The 20287-nt window shown below is 44.9% G+C and overlaps 2 protein-coding genes and 1 non-coding gene across 3 annotated transcripts; all 3 read right to left on the reverse strand.

The window, feature by feature from the left end:
* Nucleotides 1–627: 627 nt before the first annotated feature.
* LOC109758376 (uncharacterized) lies at nucleotides 628–10208 on the reverse strand. The gene is made up of 18 exons (XM_020317227.4): nucleotides 9677–10208; nucleotides 8951–9020; nucleotides 8371–8862; nucleotides 8110–8295; nucleotides 7880–7993; nucleotides 7199–7257; nucleotides 7020–7086; nucleotides 6856–6907; nucleotides 6662–6754; nucleotides 5862–5945; nucleotides 5321–5733; nucleotides 4325–4386; nucleotides 3466–3535; nucleotides 3145–3225; nucleotides 2957–3058; nucleotides 2311–2450; nucleotides 1983–2100; nucleotides 628–1165 (listed from the first exon to the last, which is right to left on the reverse strand). The coding sequence occupies exons 1-18, from the start codon at nucleotides 9718–9720 to the stop codon at nucleotides 932–934; spliced, it is 2481 nt and encodes an 826-aa protein (XP_020172816.1). The 5' UTR covers nucleotides 9721–10208; the 3' UTR covers nucleotides 628–931.
* Nucleotides 10209–13692: 3484 nt separating this feature from the next.
* Nucleotides 13693–13765, reverse strand: TRNAE-CUC (transfer RNA glutamic acid (anticodon CUC)). The gene has a single exon. It is a non-coding gene; the product is annotated as a tRNA-Glu (tRNA).
* Nucleotides 13766–14853: 1088 nt separating this feature from the next.
* Nucleotides 14854–17940, reverse strand: LOC109758375 (protein RMD5 homolog). Its single transcript, XM_020317225.4, has 2 exons — nucleotides 17692–17940; nucleotides 14854–16231 (listed from the first exon to the last, which is right to left on the reverse strand). Exon 2 carries the CDS (start codon nucleotides 16194–16196, stop codon nucleotides 15036–15038), a length of 1161 nt encoding a protein of 386 aa, XP_020172814.1. The 5' UTR covers nucleotides 16197–16231; nucleotides 17692–17940; the 3' UTR covers nucleotides 14854–15035.
* Between the last annotated feature and the right edge of the window lie 2347 nt (nucleotides 17941–20287).

Below are 20287 nucleotides of genomic sequence, written 5' to 3' on the forward strand. Positions count from 1 at the left end.
ATGGCTCCGACAATGGCCAGACGGTGCAAAACTCCATCCTGCAAGATTAAAAAAAACTAAGGTACAAGATTACCAAAATAAGTAAATAAATAAACTAGCAAAGGAAACTCTTTTCACCATAGGGGGCAGCGGGCGACCCTAGCCAGCCGCAATGTAGCTCCTGTGTCAAGGCCTTGTACAACGCTAGGTGCTTAGAAAAATAAACCGGGTTTTTCTAAAGCATCAGTGTCTATTTCTACAGGAAAAACGCCTAATTAAGCGTCTACTCTTTACAAATAAGCACTGGTGCTTAAAAAATGTTGTTTTATTTCTCTAGGCACCTTTCCTAAGCGTCTTGCATTATATAAGGCCTAACAGTTGCAGTTTCAAGTGCAAGAATGTTAAAACTTCAAACTTTTAATAGCAATGTATAAGTGGGAGTTAGATTTGCATAGAGGCAAATGTGCAGAATTACCTGAACAGAACCACCGTATCAGGTCTTACATCATACTCCTTCGGATGTTGATCGCTACCACCATGGTGATTGTGCAGCTTTTTCGCCCTTTTCACGTTTTTCTTTCAGTACAAGACACATTGAGGCCCATGTTCGAAGAAAACAATTCCTTCAGATATGTTGCAGAGACCATGTTCTACAAAAATTGCACTTTCATTCACGTCGTATGTCTTTCATGTATACATATCCATAACTTACACTCTTACAGCCATCTTAACAATGAACAGGAAAAACATAACTTATTATCTTTTGGCGAGGTATGGTTGGAAAGGTTGAATCTATGAACCTAAACGAAGTGACACAAGCTGGACACAGGGAAGAATAGGGGGGGAAACTACAACAATACACGATTTAAAAATTGGAGCCGAATGTCGTGACTTCAGCTTCCTTTCAAAATGAGAAGGCACTATCTACCACCAAATGTGATCGGCTGACGGATCAATCCAGTTTTACTTCTTCTAAATGTTCTTCCTGCCCGTTCATTTTATCCGTGGTCGTCTCGACAGTTGGCACATCGCCGTCCATCTTGGCCGTCTCCAATCTGGGTGTTTCTACTTGCTGTTCACCCTCTTTTGGCGTCGCCTCCTGATTTCCATGGTCTGTCTTTGGTGTCTCAACACTTTGCTCAGTGTTGTTATTAAGCTTGCCGTTTGTTGACTCATCTTGTTTGCCCTGTAAAGAATCCATGGCACCAGTAACATAATATAAGAAAAGGGAGAACTTTCATATTGATCGCATATAGCTAGTCGAACGTACCAAAAGTGAGAAAAAGCATAAGGGTGTTATAAAACCAAAGAACAAGAAACCTTGTAAATTGCTAGTGAATGTGCGCTTTAAATATATGTAGAAACAAAGAAGGCAAAACGCCACGTGCCCCTTCAATCGCATTTATCAGCACTATTCAGGATATATTTAAAGAATACAAATCGTTTAAGCACTCAATAAACACATTTTTCATGTACTCTCGTAGGCCATGGAGCTAAGATTACCATGTCTTCCCCGTCAGCATCCCCCTAAACCTAAATGGCAGGAGATGAAAGCCCACTTGTAATTACAACTAGCAGAAGAGCATTTATTATAATATATTTTTTACCACTGATAAGACCTTGAATGAATCAGAATGTTCTCTCAGGTAACAAGCTAGCAAAATATTTTCCTGCTTTTGCAGTAAGATGGAAGCTAAGAGCAAAAACAAAAACCCTGCAGGATCGATTCTTTCGAAATGGACTTGGTGGGTGTTTATGCAAAAAAAGGGCTTATTTGCAAAACATGTGGAGTCAGTCAGATTCAAGCTATGCCAAAGAAAAGTACACTCAACCCAACAGCTGCGTGTACATGGCAAAATTTTCCAACACGAATATGCATAAAAGGAACAATATTGTGTTATCCCTATTTTGGAGTTTGGGAGAAGAAGCCAGTATCCTAGCATTACTACTAAGAAAAAAGGATTACAGCTCGAACATACAATTCACTTGCCAGAAGAAAGTACCTTGTTCTTGTCACGCCAACTGAGTGAAAATGGGGCAAGCAAACTTATTTTTCTAGGCTGAAACTCCTGTGACGAATCTTGGTTCACTTGGCCAGGAGATGCGTCTCGCGTTGGTGTCCTGGAGGAGAAGGGGCAAGGTATCATATCAGATTAGCACCGGAGTACTACAACAACAAATGGCTGTGAATTAAGCAATAGGACACTACCAGTCTCAAGGTATAATTCATGGGTCACTAGATATACCATAGTAACAACAAGATTAGCATAGTCTTTCCTTGCCACTGTGTGTAGTTATCTGGTCTAATACCATCAAACAAGACTACTATACCTTGGAGAAGGGGAAGGGGATGGTAGTTGTGCTTTCTGATGGCTAGATTGGTATTGAAGTGTTGCCTCCAACATTGTTTCTGCCATGACTGCTCTGTTCTCCATTTGCGCGAGTGAAGCCATAGCTTCATCATACTTTTCCTGCATGGAGAGTTGAATGTATAACACATATAGCATAAACTGAGCAAGCAGAAACATATTTGGTTTTGTTGCATGCAAATCCCAGACAGGTGACCAGTGATGGCAAATAATCATGACCCAATATAGGTGCATTCAAGATAGTCATCACTCATCACTAATATTAATAACTAAGTAAAACATAAGTGCATGTACATTGCAATGCATGTTCTATGAACAATACCCAGCTGACCAGCGGGAAATATTTACTGCACAGATAATTACAAACATAATGCTGTCCTCAACCAGATAAGTATCATCAGGCAATGGTTGTTTTATATGTGAACGTGATTTTCAAATGAAAAAAAAATTAATGTGTAGAAAGACCACTTCCATTCGATATTGCGGGCTCCCAATTTGATCGACAAATTTAGAGGGCCAAGACTTAATTGCTCATACTGAATCAGCTGCTAATCTTTCGTTGGGCTGTAGTTTCGGTGAGACGTGAGAGAGATACAAACTGAACTAACCTGAAGGACATGTGAAGCAAATTTCTGAGCAGCTGCATCTTGCTCAGCAAAGATGCGGGCATCCTCTGTAACCTTCTGTTCTTGCTCTACACGCATGAGGACCTACAGTGAAGTAAATTCATGGTTAAGTAGATATACTTTAGTAAGAACAAGGTTAATTGAGAAGAACGCATAAATAGCAACTCTACCTGAAGCATTGCTTGTTCCTGTTCCTCCTTGTCTGATAGAGATTGCCTTAGCTCGGATAATTCTTGTTCTAACTGCTCTACCTGAGAAGTGAAACTGGAAATATTAAGAATTATCGCATTTCAAGTCTTCAAACGAGAAATTTCCAGCTCGCAGGACTAGCTTAATTTATATAGCATTTTCTAGTTGATAAACTGGTTATCAAATAGAAGGTACTATCAAAATTCAGGTCCAGTATGCAAGATGAACAACACATATCTGAATAATGGTAGTGGTGGGTGACAGTATAAGAAAGATAGTCACCAAAATGTCCAAATGTTTACCTTTGCACTTAATTCACGTCGATTATCTTGCTTAACCATCTCCATTAGTGCTGTCTCTAGTTCATCAGCCCTGGATATGGATGAAAAGAAATAATCAGACGGATACTTCGACTGTTCGAGGAACCCAGAAGAAACAATTCCACTGACTAAATGTATTCCGAACGACGAGAACATTTTCTATAAAGAAACATCTTTTGCTCAACAGTACACTAACAATACCTCCGATAGTAGGAAAATTTTCTCCACCAGATAATAGTTTGCTTACATATAGCTTTTGCAGTATTAATATTGGTCAGCAGCTAAACATGAGAATACTAAGCACGGCTGAAACAATTACTAGAAGGTTCAGGGTCACTTCTGAAATGGACTAAAATTTGGTCGATAATTTGATCGCTTTTGAACAAGCTAGTAGTTGACCTTTCTTCTTAAAGTGATTGTCCAGATTTAGTGACTTTTTGTCCATGATAACTGTTAACTCTGGTTGGGTTCGTCATGAAATAAACTAGAGTTGACTAGCTGCAGAATAATACTCCCTCCGTTCCTAAATACTTGTCTTTCTAGGCATTTCAAATGAATATCACATACGGATGTATGTAGACATATTTTAGAGTGTAGATTCACTCATTTTACTCCGTATGTAGTCACTTGTTGAAATGCCTAGAAAGACAAGTATTTAGGAACGGAGGGAGTATGTTCCATCCAGTCAGTGGTCAATAGGACCGAAGCAGCTACTACTGACAGCAGGTTCCATTTGATTTCAAATGTTACAAAGGTGAATACATCTCCGTTTACAAGTGTGTGGATATGCAAATTAATGACTCAAACTGGTGACGATCTTGGATATTTCAAACAAACAGACCTCAGAACAGCTGATCTTCTCTCCTCTAGCAATCGACATAGCTCAACCTTCAGCCAGATAACCTGAAATAATACGACCAAACTTAAATGTTGTAAGCAATCGGGTTTGGTGACCACTCAAGACTTACATAAGCATAAGTTTTTTAATGGTGGAAAGTATCAAGGTTGCAGTGCTTGTTAAAACAGATAGCCATACAAATTATAACACCTACTCCCTCTGTAAAGAAATATAAGATCGTTCAGATTTTTATATTAGTGATCTAAACGATCTTATATTTCTTTACAGAGGGAGTACATAACATTTTGGATCAGGAGCTCAATGGTTCCCAGGGATTGAAGAATCTGTCTATGCTATTTGTATAGATCATCATAGTGAAAAGTACATGTAAATTATTGGACCTCAAGCACAATGCTTTCGTGAATCCAGGCGTTGTGCTTCAGAAAGCAATTTATTTGGGGCTTGGGGGGGGAGCTAGTCATTTGCAGGGATGGAACATTAGGGCTTTTATCATTTGTATAAATCATCATAATGAGAGATATTGAAGTAAATAGACTAAGAGATCCAACAGAAGCTACTCTTTGGTGAATATGTAAATTATTGGACCTTAAGTAATTTAATTTCAGATATTCAGATGATCTACTCCAGAAAATAATTTGCTTTAATAAGAGGTTGAAGATACGTAGGGATAACATTCCATGATTTATGTGGCTGATCATTCACTCCTTCAAATTATGTTTGCACAAAATAGATAGCTGCTTTAATACAGGAAAAAGATGATGCAAACACCTTCCTGAAACAGAACTCCTTACAGATGACGGTTTACTCATTTTGTGAGTTTGCGTAAATTGACTGGAAAACATGCTAACTAAGATATTTATACACGATTAATTTATATTTATCTTTGTTCAATAATTTTTCAATTGAGTAGTTTTGCAAATATCATTTTGCAATATGGAGACAAAGGAAAAAAATTGATGAGTATATCAAGAATGATACCTGATCTTTGGGATCAGGCATAGAATCAATCTCAGTGTTGACAGTCAAGCCATGATACATATCATCAATATTTCCAGAACTGGTTTCTTGGTTAGCATCCCCATCTGTTGAGTCATTCAACTGTTCTGTTGATATTGACACCAATGGTTCAGTGTCACGCTTGAAATTATATAGCTTTGATGCAAGACCGTTGGTGCTCCTCCAGGCAAGAAGACCTTTTGCTCTGTTTTCCATCGAAGACAAAACAGATGGCCGGTGTTTATTTCTCAGATCTTGAAGCCTTGCTTCATCTACAGCTTGATATCCCATGCAAGCTGTTAAAACAAGCTGGCTGCTGTCAAAAGTGGAACCAGCTAAAGACTGTAAGAGAGTTACGGCATCCCCAGCATCTTTCGTTGTCACAAGTGCAGGACCTGCAATCAACAGTAGTGTTAAGTCTATAAGAAGTCACCTGAGATGAACTATAATGTATTCAGACTTCATATAAAGTTATATGGCTTTGTTGTTTCTGGATGAAAATAAGGTGGAGTGACCCCAGTACCATACAACTCCATAAGTGCAAGGGCTGTCCGGAAGAGCATCACACGATTTCCATCAAACAGAAGCACATCCCACACACGAAGAACTGAAATGTTCAAATAACACTAAAATGGTAAGTATATTACGGCATAAGCTAATAAGAGATTAGAAGTGTCAGTCTCTTACATCAAGTCCCTGTCAAACCATTTTAGAAAGAAAAGGACAAGAGAATGTTTGCTGTGCATTTGATTCTACAACCAACATTTGACGCAAAATCCAAAAAGGCCACACATATGTTTTTTCCATTATTGGTATGCCGTGCTTGTCGCTTTGAAAGCAAAAGCATATCCAGTTAACATATTTTATATTATGACAAGTAACTGAAAATGATGTTTATTTCTGCCACTCACTTCACTTACACTTGCCTTAGCATCACCTCCCATCGTATTGCTAATCATCCCCTTTATTGTCAAAAGGTAATAACATATAGTTTCCCGCAGAAAGATAATAGAAAATTTAAATTACAAGCCACCCTAAATTCTGTGATTCAGGGAAAAACACTATCTGATGTATGGCAAGTGAACCATGGGGCCACGTTTGGACGAGACATTACGTGGAATTTTAGTGAACTAACAACTTCATGTATTTAAAGCCCGTGGAGATCACTATGCAGATCTAACAATATCAACAACAAATTGATCTAAAGATACCTTTGGTCCCATCATCGAGGAAACACATTAAATTAGCTAAGATAGGAATTAAGAGAATGTATTTCGCGAACAATAATACTATCTTATTTTGAATATTTAACAGTAGACTGACCAGTTTCCCAGGGAAGCATGTTCATGTATATAGATAGGAACCATGGTCCAGCAACCCATGCAACTTGTACACCAAGGTAGTCCAAGTGATTTACTGCATACAAGAAAATTGCAACTCCTCAATTGTCAAACTTGGGCAGTAAATATACCTGACAAAGTCATGTAATTTTATATATAAAGGGAAATATAACAAACCTAACTTGGGGAATTTCTCTCTGACCAACTCTTCTAAAACAAGCTGATCCACCTAGAACCAAGATGCAGATCTTTTAATAACAAACAGACCAGCTTGGAGTTCTAAGTATCCAACAATCAGTATGCATAAAAGACAATAAAATGAAGAAAAAAAAAAGTAATACCTGAGACTCGATCATTTCTTCAGAGAAGTAACCCTCAAAATAGTCGTCCATAATGCCTGTCAATGCCCTGTGGACCCATAACACATTTATCACATTATTTAGTTCAACTGTTCTACTACGTAATCAACTGAAGTAAGTTGAAGGAATGCAGGTACTTGATGTTGTGCCGCAAAACCTACCAGAATGCGTTCTCCTCAGACATCAATAGAAGTAATAGACCAGCAAAGAAGTTCATTGCCTGCATTACTCATACGATTAATCTTAGCTCAGAGAGTCTTGGAACATGCAAGTGCGAATGTTCGAAATAATATTACTGTGCACAATAGAATCATAACCATGAAATACCAAAGTTTTTTTTTCTGTATCCAAATTTGGTTTTACAGTTCCTATAACCCAGACAATATGTTTGGGGACATGGATTTATTACACCCGAGCTTATGTGCTCATTTACAACCGACTTACAATAAATGCCATTGTAATTCGTTATACACCACTGTCATAGTGGCATTTAGTTAATCATCCGAGTGTTGGCAGTGGTATTTTTCGTAAGTTCTTCTTTCTCTGCAATGGCTTTTTGAATACAGGAAGTTGGCAATCGTATATGTCTAATTGACCCTATCATCTACCGCCTTAGGTCGAGCCAACTGTTATGGGATAGTACCAGGGTTAATATCACTTACAGGAAGCCTCAAGGGGAATATTTGAGTACTGGCAATCATTTTGTGTTTCCAAAAATTAATATTCAATTGAAATACATTTTAAAGGTGCAACAGAGTGGTCTATGTGCAAGACCTTCCAAGAAGGTAATGATGCAGTGCAATGAAAAATCAATATGAATAAGCATTAAGAGAAAGATGTACCTGGCAGTAACCGACTGATGGATTATGTCTAGCATAAGCTGTGAGCAAGCGTCTTAAAGCATTTCTGCCATCCTCGTCTAGAGCTGGATGGCCTGGAAATGTTCTAGGCAAATCCTAAAAGGGGCAATGAAAAAGAGGACGCCTTAGCACCACACTCTTAGAAACACAAAATTTTATCAATATAAGAGGGTATTGAAACCCAGTAATGAAAGTTAGTATCGCCTATCTACCTTCTCTATTTGCCCTTTCCACTTTTCTGAAGAAAGATCTTGAGATGCTTTTGGTTTCCCATCGCCACATTCCTTAGTCGGAGAATCGGAACCTTTGCTGTCTCCGCCTCCATCAACCACCCCAAGGAGACTCTCGTAGTACCCTTTCACTCGGCGAGCTCCAATACCAACAAAAGCTTGCCATAGCTGTCCTCACAAAGCAAATGGACCATCAGTTTGATTGAACCAAAATTATCATTTTAACAGAAATGTAAATCTTACCTCTCCTCTCAGAGCCATTGGCAACCCACCACGAACTAAGCACTCCAATTCTTCTTTCCAAGGAAAATACCCTTCTTGACTTGCAGCTCTATTCGTTCCTGAATCTGCATTGGTGCTGTCAGCAACAGGCCCTTCACTGGGATCAACCTTCTCTACATCATAGAATTCATCATCAGAGTCCTCTGAGGGCTTGATATCTTCAGTGTTCTCCTCATCAGCAGAAGATTGCTTCTTCTTCTTCTTGACACGTAAGCTCATCATCTCCCCAATGTGGCCCAATGAAGGCCTGATCTCAGACCATATTTGGATCTTATGTGGTCTCTGCTGTTTGGCTGTCTTCTCATCAGGCAGGTCGGTCCTGCCAGCATCGCCTATAGCTCCTTCATCCTCAATGGACGGCGCAATCTTAGCATCTTCTCCAGATGATTCATCGTCTTCTGCCTGCCTATCCAGAAAGTTCTTCCATCTATCAGACCGCTCCTCTTCCTCCTCCTGCAAAAGGAGCACCGCCACACATGCAACTCAGTAAGATCAAACAACATGGTGTAAAAATGAGGCATCACTAGGGTGGCTTTTCTACCTGGTAGATGTTGGCATACTCTCTGTACCGTTGCAAGTGCTGTGGCCGCACAGCGAAACCATAGGCGTCCCTGTTCCAATCCCTGAGGCATCAGAAACAGAAAAGGGGCAAATGCCACTAAAAGCGCACCATCAGGTGCTTCAAACAACACGTAAAATCAGTTCTATCAAAAAGCTTGGGACCAATCCATGTTCATGTGATCGTATCAGCGACTTGGTTCTGCTAATACTTGCGATGTCTACTAAAACCTGGTCCAAGTCTAGTAACAGTTTGACATTTTCGCATCGCTCAAGTAGACTGACCAAATGCAGAGAAAGTGGAGGCATGGCTCCAGCTGCAGTAGTGCAGTGCACTGTGTCCATACAGAACCCAGATCCTTCGACAGGCAAAGCATCAGAAAAACACAATTCAAACATCAAACATTATATCTAGAGGAATTATCGCACCGCGTCAGCAACGCGGAGATCTAGCGGCAGCATTGCCCAAATTTCGGCCCCAATGTCCCGCAACGGATCGAGATCCCCGGGCGTAAAAATAGATAACCGCCCCGAGAAAAAAAGGCCGAGTAAACAGCACGCATGCGGAAGTCTCGCGCGGCAGCAGGAGCATCGGAAACTCCGGCAGAAACACCCGAGGCAGCGCAGAAGGACCACCCAGCACGGAGCCGAGATGCGCGCGCGCGCGCTGGGCAGCGGGAGCATGGCAGGAGCAACAGAAGTCACGAACCGCTTGTGCTCGAAGGCGATGAAGGGGAGGCTCTTGGCCTTCATCTCCCGCCGCGGCGTCGGGCGGCCGCCGCCACCAACCCCCTGCTCCTCCCGCTGTTCTAGCTCGCCGGCGGCGAGGCGGCGCGGGGCGTACAGGGAGCGAGCGGGCGCTGCGCGGGGGAGTGAAGTGGGCCGCAGCGTGATTCAGGTTACGGGTGGTTGGGGAGGGGGCAGCGGTGATCCGATCCGACTATACTACTGGAGTGCTAGCTACTCCTGCTGGCTGCTGAGATTTGAGATTTGATCTGCGTGGAAGTGGCTCACTGGGGGGGTTGGGAAATCGGAGGAGGTTCGATTTTCCATTTGTTTCGGGGTTTTTTTTTTCTGGGGGATATACGACGCCGCATGGAGATTGGGGAGACGAGACCCCCGGCCGCGCGCGCGTGTCGTGCGTTCTTCGTCTTTGGAGTTGGACGTGGGGGAGTTGGGCGGGCTCGGCGGCACCCAGATCCCGATTCTCCGTGTCCACGGGGGCTGTATGCGTCTCTGTGTGGTCGTCTCTCAAGTCTGAACTCTTGTTTTACGTTGGGTTGACGTGAGAGGGTAAACATTGCGTCAGTAGAGGAGTACAACATGCACTTGCGTACAGTATTTTAGTTTCAGATAGAAAAAGCGTAGACGACGGTGAACTGTACAAAGGAGGATATCTGTATGTATGATGTTATTAGTTTCTTGTGTGTGTAGTACTTTGACCACCGACACCTCACACCTCTGTATATGGTAAACAGGTGTAGCTAGCGATCTCAGATTTCTAAAGAAAATGTAATAAGCACAAGCAATTTTTCTGACCTACTTGTACGAGCTAAATTTCCCTACCTTCGTACGGGAAGCTTGTGTTCCAGACTGACAAGAAGAGATCAAGAGAACGATGGAGACTAAACTCAACCACAGAGCATCCGAGGGAGTTATGTTGATGCAGGCGTGCCGCCCGCATACCGAGAGAGAGTACGGTCCGGTCCCACGAGGGAGACATCTGCAGGGTGCATCACAACCAACAGAAGCGCAGCTTTCTCCGCCACCTCTGCGGCGGTCGAATTGTAGGATCGACTGTCCTTTTTTTCTTTTTGGAAATTAGGATCGACTGTCCTTGTAGATAGACTAGTAGCGTTTCTCTGCCTCAGGAGTCACAAGTCAGAAGTCACAACCCAACAAGTTTCTTCTAAATAAAAAACTACGCCCCGAGCTTATTGTCCGTTCCCAACTAGTACTGCCCAAGCCCAACTATCTCATCTTGCACGAGTTTGTTCGTGCAACGATCCGTCTGTTACCTATGCGACCTTCCTTTTTCTTTTTCTATACGCAGCTAGGATGTTGAAGAAAATGTCGCTGCATACGCACCTGCTCCTCCCGTTCGTCCTTTTGTACATCAACTGCTCTGCTCAACCTTTCTCCCATGCCCCCGTCCGTCTGCGTAGGCGCAGTTCACGCCCCAACTGCCCGCTTCCTCCCAAGCCCAAGCAGCGCGTTGGCTCGCATTCATAATGGCGCCAGGAGTCTCCATCTGATCACCAAATGTATCTGTCACCCGGGCCTGTCACACTCCCTTAAACAGAGGCGACCTCGGGTCGGGATCAACCGTAGTACCGTGCCATGTGTAGCACTAGAACTTGGCTCACGGTTCACGGCCTAGTAGAAAATGATGCGAGGCGACCGACGAGGAGCACAAATAATTGAAGATGCTCAGGCGAGCGGGCAGGACTGCACTGCACTGGCCGTCCAGCAGGCAGGGGGCAGGGGGGCTGCGGCCGTCCTGACGCTGACGACAAAGTGAGCACTTAGGCATGCTTTGATCCGGCACCAGTTTTATTTACGGGCTGAATTCTGATCCGGCACCAGCTTAACCATTTTTTGTTGTTGCAACAGGCAAAGCCAAAGCCCATGCTGGCCTAACCCGAGCCGAACTCCAGATGCATTGCACACTCGAGCGCCAAGCCCGCTCCCACCGCCCCAGCCCGGCGCCGACATCTCACGAGGCACCGGCCGGCCAACGGCCAGGGGGGCGTACTCATCATATCCATCCGGCGAGGAAACCGCCCGGGCCCGCCTCACGAGGCGTACCGTAGGCAGGCAGTCCTTTGTTGGAAGCATTAAACAACTCGTACTCGAGTGTACGGTGTACCCGCGCGTACGTCGTGGGCGCACGCACATGGTACTGATGCGCCATATGTACATACTACTACCAGGCGAGTGTAGCCTGAACCTGCGCTCTGAGCGGATTGTGGACATAAATGATGCACCGAAACAACCATACCATTGAGATCTGTGCCCCTGCTACATACTGGACTGTCCCTATGTGATAGACACAGACACATCACTTGCAGGTCTACAGCAGTGGTGCATTCTTTACTCTGTGCGTCAACATATACACGAGTCACGGAGCCAGGGGCTTCAGATGCAGCATGGGCTTTGCCTGATCAGTGTGTGATGCACTCCGGCTTGGCTCTTTGGTAGGTGTTGCAGATGTCTTGCTCCTGGTCACCCCTGGTTATCGAGCGGCTGATTGCACAGATCCCTTGAGGTGCTCCCGCTGTTTGGAGAACGGCCACTGGACGCGTGGGTGTCGCAATGCTTGGCGTCCATTCAGCTCACTTGCATGCCTTGCCATGCCGCCATGGTCTCGCCTCGACACCGAGCATTACCGAGCTCCAACTCCTTGTGATGGTCCGATGGTATCCCAGCTCCCCTCCAAGGTGCTTCACCGCAGGTCCTGGGCATCGGTCGTTTCGCTCACGCTGAGTCAGCAACCCCATCTGATGTGCTGCTCCAGTCCACTCTAGCTGCCCAAGCTAAGCTCCTGGTGCGCGTTGGGAGCTTTCTGGAGCGAGCGGAGGCTGCTCTGGGAAAGCTCTCTCTTGTGCCGGCTGTGTTGCAATTCGCTCCTGCGCCACATCCTCCTAGTGAGGTTGATGTTGGTGGCTCAGTGGAGAACAGGGTTGGGGAGCTCTATGGTTGTTTCTCCCCTAGAGCTATGGACATCTCATCATCGCCGTTTGCCTTGCCCACTGTGATGTCTACCGTTGAGGGCGGGACCATTCCCGTGGTTGTGCCTCCGGTGCTGCAGGTGATGCCCGAGCTTCAAGTGTTATGTGCGAGCTCTGATTCGCCTCTATCAGTGGAGCATATGATGGTGGACACGCAGGCAACCACGTGTGAGGGACATGATTCAACCTTGACATGTGAGTCGAGTGAGGTGAACTCGCCTGCGCACTCACATGTGGCTTCTGCACCCATTCCACCCCCGCCAACGGATAATTCCAATGCTCTCTTTGCAAAAGAGCTTTGTGACCTGCTCGCTAGCGTGGAGACTGTTAGCCCTGAAATTGGAAGGGCGATTGCTTGCCTCCTGACGGGAACGACATTCAAGGGCAAATACAAGAAGGCGAGTGATTGCCCTCGGACTGGTATAGTGAAGGAGAAGTCACTGAGGTGCAAAGGCAAAAAGAGTGGCGCCATAGGTAAGGCGCCAGGTAAGGCGCCCGCAGCTGCTTAATGGATGATTCCCGGTCCCTCGGCTCATCCTCACGGTTTGGGTCGTCATATGTGGTTTCGGTGTGGTCCACTATCTTTTGTTGGGATGTTCTTGTTGGGTTTAAAATTGTGGTGTACAAGCGTGAGTTGTTGTGTGTTAGGAGGGTTTGGTGGGTTGCACGAGTGCTCGTGGGGTCATGATTCGTGAATGGCCCAATTATGGTCTGACTGTATTGGTTTTAGCCCGGTTTTCCGTAGATTAACCAGACAATTCTCTTCTTCTTAATTAATCGACGAGGCAATTTTTTTTGCCTCCGTTTTAAAAAAAACAAAAAATGGTTAGGCCAGCGGCCAAGCCACATTAATTTGGCTGGCCGCGTGTGCTGAGAGAACCGTCGGTGATGGACACAGCAGGCATCCAATCATGCGCCGGAGGAGAGCGTGTGCCCGCACGCAGGGGACGCTTCAGGCCGCAGACAAAAATGGCTGACAGGGCAAATAAAAAGATTCCGTCGCCGGGACTTGAACCCGGGTCTCTCGGGTGAGAGCCGAGTATCCTAACCACCTAGACTACGACGGAGGTGATGACAAATGGTTGCCACGAAATATTATGGAGCAGATAACTCCCAGTTGATCTACGAAGGCAACAAAGGCCAAGGTCGTGGACCGTGGTGCTAGATCAGGCAGGACTATTCGGCAAGGAATGTACCGCGTGTACAGGCAGATACTAGCACACGGCAGCACGAGAGCAAGCGTAGTCCATCATTTCGCCGCCACGCAATTGGTCTCAACAACTCTCTCAGTAGACTCAGTTCAGCAAATCAGGTTGAGTGTGTAGACAAGAGTTGCCTCGCTACAAATGGCTTGAGCATTTTTGAACTAATAATGCATGAACAATCGCGACCCCTTTCTTACAGCTTTCCCCTTCACAAGCCTTTCTGTTTTTGGACGGCAGCCAAAAACAATGCACATATGCATACCATATATAACCCCACAAAACAGCCACAAGAGTAAAGAAGCTAAGCCACAGCTACTTTGTGCCATGAGCAGAAAAATACCCAGTTCTCCATTTGGTAAAACAGTAAGGCCCATCCCCATAGCAGCAGCATTGGATTTTAACAGCAGACCAAACCGGCAGTGAAACACTTATTATTGTGTTTATTATTCCCAAGAGTATAGAAGCTAAGCCAGACGAAAATCCATTTCTGCACCTGAGTTCATCTGCACCCGCGCCGACGAAAAAAATCAAAACAAATACTAGAAAAATTTAAAAAATTCCAAATAAAATTTGTGTGGTAGACATATGAACAGTAAACATTTTTACAGACCCCCAATTTGTCTTTTTTGCTGAGAGCTGCTCATATGTCCAAATGACTTGAAATTTGAAGCGGGCCTCACGCATCAAATTGTCTACCACACAAATTTTGTTTGGAATTTTTTGAATTTGTTTTGAATTTTTTACGAATTTTTTTCTAACCGGGTGCAGATGAGCCTGGGCACCAAAACGCCCTACTCCTAAGCCAGAGCGGTACTTTGTGCCATGGGCAAAAAAATTATAAAGTTTTTCATCTGGTAAAACAGTAAGGCCCGAAATTCCCCATAGCGGCAGCACTGGATTTTAACAGCAGACCAAGCTTGCTCAAAAAAAAAAAAAGCAGACCAAGCCGGTAGTGAAACGCTTATTATTGTGTTTATTCCCAAGAGATAGCTTAACACTGGAACTCGCTACTGTACAGATTAACATCCAGGTTTCAATAAAGGTACAAGGTTATAATACAGGCAAACGATTGGATGAGCAAAACAGAAGCATGTTGTATAAACAGTTTTGATCTGGGGGGGAAATGAAGCATTTAAAATTGAAGCTGCTTGCACTGCGAAGCCACCGCCTCCGAGGGGCAGTAGGGGCACTTGAAAGGCCTGGAGCTGCTCTTTGATAGCTTCATGATCGACTGCTTCGATACAGCATGTCCACAGGGCATCAGCATCGGAGGGTTATCCTCACTCGACTGCTCCCTGAGCACCGGGCATACGAAAACAGAGTGGTACTGGAACTCTGGTCCGATGTCTATGGGGACCGGAAGCTGTTTCATGGTCTGCCACTCCTGCTTTTTGGCGGCCATTACTGTGCTTAGCTTCAACAAGGTTGGTAGTCCTTGAAAACCAGCTGATATGGCTACACCAAGTGGGCTCTCGCTAGACTGTCCTAGGAGGCTGCAGAACTGATGGATTAGCTCCTCAGATAGCTTCTCCCAGTGCGTCGACGACACAAACTCGGCATATGGGGACTGATCAAGCCGGTCCGCCCAGATAAGGCAAGCCATTAGCTTCTGGATCTCTGCCGTGTGCAAGGAGGCAAATGGCACAAAGTGAGTCCTTGCATATTGTAAAGCATCATCTCTACTTCTTTTAGTAAGTATCTCAATAAACTGAAGAGAATGGAGCTTCATCTCAAGCATTGAGCTATTCTGCAACAAATGATCATGGTTCTTAGCAGCCCAACTGAGTGCAGGTTCAAGGTTTCTTGCTTGCATCGCCTCAAGTATTCCATACATCTCCTGAAATGAAAATTTCAGGTGAGTCCCATCTGATTCACCACACTCATTGACAAAGGAGTCTCCAAGATCAAAGAGGCCCTGGCGGTAGAAATGATTCTTTATTATGTTGTTTACTGTGCAGGCATCATAATCCACATTTCTATATGCCTTCGCTATATCTGGACTAAAAGACTTCTCTAGGAGCTTGAGATATTTGCTCAGGGCAACATTCAATTCCTTTTGACATCCTTCAAGTTGGATCAATGGCACCATTTCGTTTAGCTTGGCCTTCAGTTCTGCAAGGATGGATGAGTGGTCACAACTGTCCATGGTATCTGTATTCATCATCTGCATCTTCGATATTGCCTGCTCAACTTCATTCACTATCTGACCAATAGCTTCCTGAACTTTAGCAGAAGATAACACACGCTTTTCAACAACTCGGTCAAATGCCTCTCTTAAACTGTCGATCTCCATTGCCGTGCACCCAACTAAGCAGCACGGTTTTGGCACTGCATGTACAAGATAAAAATCACACATACATAAATAATTTGTTGAAAAAACTACCATGAAGCAAAACAAATTGAAAGACACGTAACATGTCTAACTACTAATAAATCAAAACAAAGAAATTAAAGGTAGGTTTATAACTAAAATATTGTGAGTAACCTATACTAGTGATCAAGAAGCAACAAGAAAAAAAATACACAATCAGTATCACTATTCACTGCTAACCTTTTACGGCTTTAGTGGTACATCATGAGTGAGATAATGGAATGTTGGGCAGCGTTTTAATTTTTTCATCAAATTAAAACGCTGTCCAACATTCAACTATCTCACTCATAATGAACCACACTAAAGCCGTAAAAGGTTAGCCGTATACTAACAGTATTCACATTATCTTAGGAACTCGCCATCAAGACACATACAAAATATGTGGTAAAATGATCACCAGTTCTCCTTAGGCAGCAGCACTAGAGTAAATAGAAGGCAACAATATGTTATCAACTCATCATCATCTAACAATTCACAAAAAACTAATAATGCCTGGGCTTACCACCTGAGAGCAGCGTGCAACTTTTTTCATCATGAACCCATAATAAGTCAGTGGGTTCCATGAAATCAATTTGTTAAGGTGCCGCATGCATAAGAAAATGTATGTATTGGCTCTTGATAGCATGGTTGCAAACACAATATTTTATACATAGAAGGAAGAATTTTATTGCTCTCTCCCACACAGCCAAATAGGTTATTACAAGTTTATAAGTGATAAAACTCCACGACAAAACTCAGCTGAACACCAAGCACCAAATAAAAGGAATGCACAAGGACCTCATAATACCAAAATAAATATGCCCATAAAGAGAGCAACAAAGACGGCAACCATGCACTCGGGAAAAGAATACCCCAGTGGTGGCTAGATGACACCTCACGCGGCTCACTATTAAGATATATTAAATATAATAAATCATATGTATTACATCTAGCCGCCCAATTCGCTCAGGTCACCCTGCTAGTCAGTAGCTTAATAGTGGCAGTATACTATTTTTTCCTAGTTACGTAATTGGATTTGTGATGATCGCTGAATTCACTCTCAATTAACTAAGCCAGAGATAGAAAAAGATTGACTTGTGCTTGTTAAACCAAAGGATGGAACCAAGAAAACATGGAGGAAATGCAGGCACACAAAAATAACCTGACTCTCCCGAATCCACCACCCAAACCAGCCATGGAGCGAAACCTTAAGGCATCACGCGCACATTCAACAAGACGCTACAAAGTTCCTCACGAACCACAGGATCCCAACCATCAGCACCACAGGGTCGACCAGATCTACAGCCCTAACCACGACGGCTCGACCAAAACCCTAGAACTAAGCCAGATCGGTAAAGGCCAGTGAAACAGGATCGATCCGGCCACCAGAGAACGAGGAACCTAATGGAGGAGGGAGGGAAGAGGGGAGGCGGCGCACCGTCGCGGTTCTTGTCGGAGATGCCCCGGGAAGGGAAGGTAGAGGTCGGGCGTTGCTGCTCGGGGCTCGTGGTGGAGGAAAGGGGCGGCTAAGGGAGGTTGCCAGCGTTGGGGCTCGTGGGTCGGCGACGGGAGATCGCCGGCGCGCTGCTCGGTGCTCGCGCTGGAGAGAAGGACCAGGACGAACGGAGAGAGAAGGCGGCGTGCGGTGTTGTCGTTGGATAAACTGAACCTCAACTTTCTTTTTCTTTTTCCTTTTTTGCGACGAAAGGAACGTCTGCTTGAAGTTGAGGGGGAATAATCACATCACAGCTAACCAAATCGCCATCGTACTAACAATCGATATTAGGTCGAAAATACCGCTCCATAAATTATGGGTGTTTTATATTGAGCCCGCGAGATTTCATATTTGAAACTTATGGGTGTTGCCCGCGCTTCATCGCAAATCGTTCGTGCGGAAGAGAAGTTTCACCCGTCATCATCTTCACGTGCGGCTACCTCCCCTTCATGTCAATGGTGTAGATAGTCAGATGTCCATTGCACCGAGAAGCATCAATTAATGATGGTCGCCACGTTATCCCTCTGATCGTATCCCCCCCCCCTCCCCACACCCTTTTCCAGGCATGTTTTCCCGCCGTCCAACACCCGTCCGCCACATATTTACGTCGCTCGCGGATATAAAAAGGTCGCACCTCTCCACTTTCATCATATCGAACAGAGCGTTCCTTTCGCTCTACTTTCCTCTTCACTTTCACTATGTCGCTTCCCCTTCGGCCGGATTGGGTTCCGTTGTCAGAAGAGGAGGAACAACTGCTCGAGGAGGAAGCGGCGGAGGCGGTTGTCGGCATCATGGAGGAGGAGGAGTGGGATCACTGTGACATGGAGAAAACCGCGCAGGAGGATCCTGCCCTCCTCGATGAGTGGCCAGATTGGGATCCCAAAACACACGCCATTGATTGGGATCTCGACCATGGCTATGCGCAGACCCCGTATGGGGAAAAGAGGCCTCACCCACACTGCGTCCCAGCACGGGCTCCCCGTCGCCTCACTATTAACGAGGCATGGGATGAGTGGTACATCGTCTCGCGTCGACCTTCTGCCTCAGCATCTTCGAGCAGACCGCCACTTGGAAGATGCTTGCATATGATAGAAACATCGTAGTACGACTCCTTTATGACGAGAAACATAGGGATTTCACGGTGGAGCGGGAGCATGTCAGATGGTGCCAATTCGGTGCCAATATAGTAAGATTTGAGGAGATGAATCGCACTATGTTGGGCCTTGCCCCGTTGAGGAAGCCGTCTTCGACCTCGACGACCACACATGGAAGAAATGGGACGAAGACGAGGTCGCCAGACTGTCATATCGCTGCACATAGAGGACGCGTGGACTCGTCTCATATACATTGCATATGCCTCGTGCATAGCATTCACCATCGACGTGGTAGGGAGCGGTAGATGGCTTTATCAGATGCTTCTCTCAAGAGGTAAAAAGGCATCAATGCTTACTAATATGGAAATGTCACCAATGGATTTTTCTACCCCTATGTAAGAACTTTGTAATGCAATGTTATCTCAAATCATTGTTTTAGTCACTCGAATTATGTGTGTAATATTGAGTTGATGAAAAAAATGGAGACGACCAATATATCGACTCTGACTTTGCGCATCGCCTCAGTAGTCTCCATGTCATCATGAAGCCAGCTCCATATGCATTATGAAGGTCGTCTGACTTTAGTAGAGTTGCTCTTAGTATTTTGCAGAACCACGGATCGAATCTGTTGCACCAAAATCCTTGACCACACATCTGCCGACCCGGTCATGCCTAGCAGGCCCCACATGGACTAGTTGTTCTTTTTTAGACTCCCAGGTGGACTAACACATGAGAAGCGTGCCCATTTGCCCAGTGTGACCAAAATCAAGCCTTTTGTCTCTGATTCTAAATCATCCATGGTGCCGGTGCTAAAACTGGTGGATCTCGGGCAAGGGGTCCCGAGCTGGTGGTCTCGGCTAGATGGTAATACGAAGTAGAGAAAGACACGATGTTTACCTAGGTTTTGCTGGAATTTAGTCTTTTTTGGGACAGCCCGATAGCAATTTCAGAAATTTCTAATAAATCCTAGAGGCTCACTTGGCCCATTAGTGCAAGGTTAGGGGTGCTACTAAACTTTAGTCCCACATTTCTAGTTTGGTAGGAGTTGGGCCTCCTTATAAGGGAGGTTATTTCCTCACATGTATGCATGAGAACAAGAGGGACATTCACGCGCACTCCTCCTCCTCCGCCGCCCGCCTCGCCACGTTGCGCCGCGGGTTGCGGGAATGAGCTGAGCCAATGTCTAAATTTTTTCCATGCACGACTGGTATACGAAAGGTCACACAGACGTTGTAAAGATTTTTGTGCCTCTTTCTCCTGTGCCTATAAAAGGGAGGTCGCTCCTCTCCAGGGATGCACATCAGAACATCATCTTCCTCTCGCCATCGTTCCTGAGCACTGAGCTACTGCTACGATCTTCCCCATCCCGGCTTGCGGCGTGCAGCGCAGGTCGGGACAGTAGGCCTCCGAAACTCCACCGCTTTGAGTCATGTACGGGAGAAGGG

Source organism: Aegilops tauschii, chromosome 3, assembly GCF_002575655.3.
Source record: "Aegilops tauschii subsp. strangulata cultivar AL8/78 chromosome 3, Aet v6.0, whole genome shotgun sequence".
Taxonomy (NCBI): Eukaryota; Viridiplantae; Streptophyta; class Magnoliopsida; order Poales; family Poaceae; genus Aegilops; species Aegilops tauschii.